The sequence below is a fragment of the Etheostoma spectabile genome, chromosome 23 (genome assembly GCF_008692095.1).
Source record: "Etheostoma spectabile isolate EspeVRDwgs_2016 chromosome 23, UIUC_Espe_1.0, whole genome shotgun sequence".
Classification (NCBI taxonomy): Eukaryota; Metazoa; Chordata; class Actinopteri; order Perciformes; family Percidae; genus Etheostoma; species Etheostoma spectabile.
This window is the reverse complement of record NC_045755.1, coordinates 15,122,676-15,123,508: the sequence shown is the minus strand read 5'-3', so window position 1 is coordinate 15,123,508 and position 833 is coordinate 15,122,676. Positions and strand designations below refer to the sequence as shown.

General features: G+C 40.7%; 1 protein-coding gene across 1 annotated transcript in view; it reads left to right on the top strand.

Annotated features, from left to right (window-relative positions):
* The window catches only part of LOC116673474 (CAP-Gly domain-containing linker protein 1-like), a 6,676-nt gene that overhangs the window by 2,915 nt on the left and 2,928 nt on the right, over positions 1 to 833 (top strand). Inside the window, 1 exon segment of the mRNA XM_032505830.1 lies at positions 2 to 833. This exon segment is cut by the window's right edge and continues 2 nt beyond it. Within this exon segment, the coding sequence (XP_032361721.1) occupies positions 2 to 833 (832 nt within the window).

Below are 833 nucleotides of genomic sequence, written 5' to 3'. Positions count from 1 at the left end.
CAAGGCCTCACAGGAGAAATCCTTGTCTCAGGTGTCAGAAGTCCATGTGAAGGAAATTGAGGTTCTGCAATGTCAGGTTGACAAGTGGAAGCAGGAGCTCTCCTCCTCCACGGACAAAACCCAGGAGCTGGAGAAGTTGGTATCTAAAGTGCAGCCATACAAGGAACAAGTTCAGTGTCTTTCTGCTGAGCTTGATTCCTACAAGTATGATGTTGGACATTTGTCCTTAAAACTGGAAAGGCAGAGTCTAGATTTGGAAAATATGAGTAAGGAAAGTGAGGATGTAACTACTAAGAAAAGAAAACTGGAGAAACGGCTTTTAGATGTGCAGACTAAACTCTCTGCCCTTGAGATTAGTCACCAAGAGCTCTTAGTCCAGAATGAAGAACTGCTAATAACCAGAGATAAGCTTTTAAAACATCAAGAGGACCTAATTGCCAACAACAAGTGCTCCGATGAAGAAAGGATTTCATTGAGTAAGGAGTTGGAGAACTTGAAATATCTTCTTCAGGAAATTCAGAGTGAAAACAACAACCTGAGAAATGCTAAAGGTGAAAATCAGGCTCAAATTGAGGAGCTTCAAAGACAAAATTCAGAGAAGAATGACTTGCTCCTAAAGCTTCAGAAGGACATCCTGCAAATTGAGGCTAAAAAGAAGCAACTACAGGGCGATTATGAAAATGTTTGCAAAAGGAAAAACCAGCTTGAAGATGACCTCAATGAAAGCAGGTCAAAGTTTACATGTGAGAAGGACAATCTAATTTTAGAGAGAGATTCTGCCAGAAATGCCAAAAAATCTCTTGTTGCCAAGAATGCAGAGTTGCAGGCAAAAC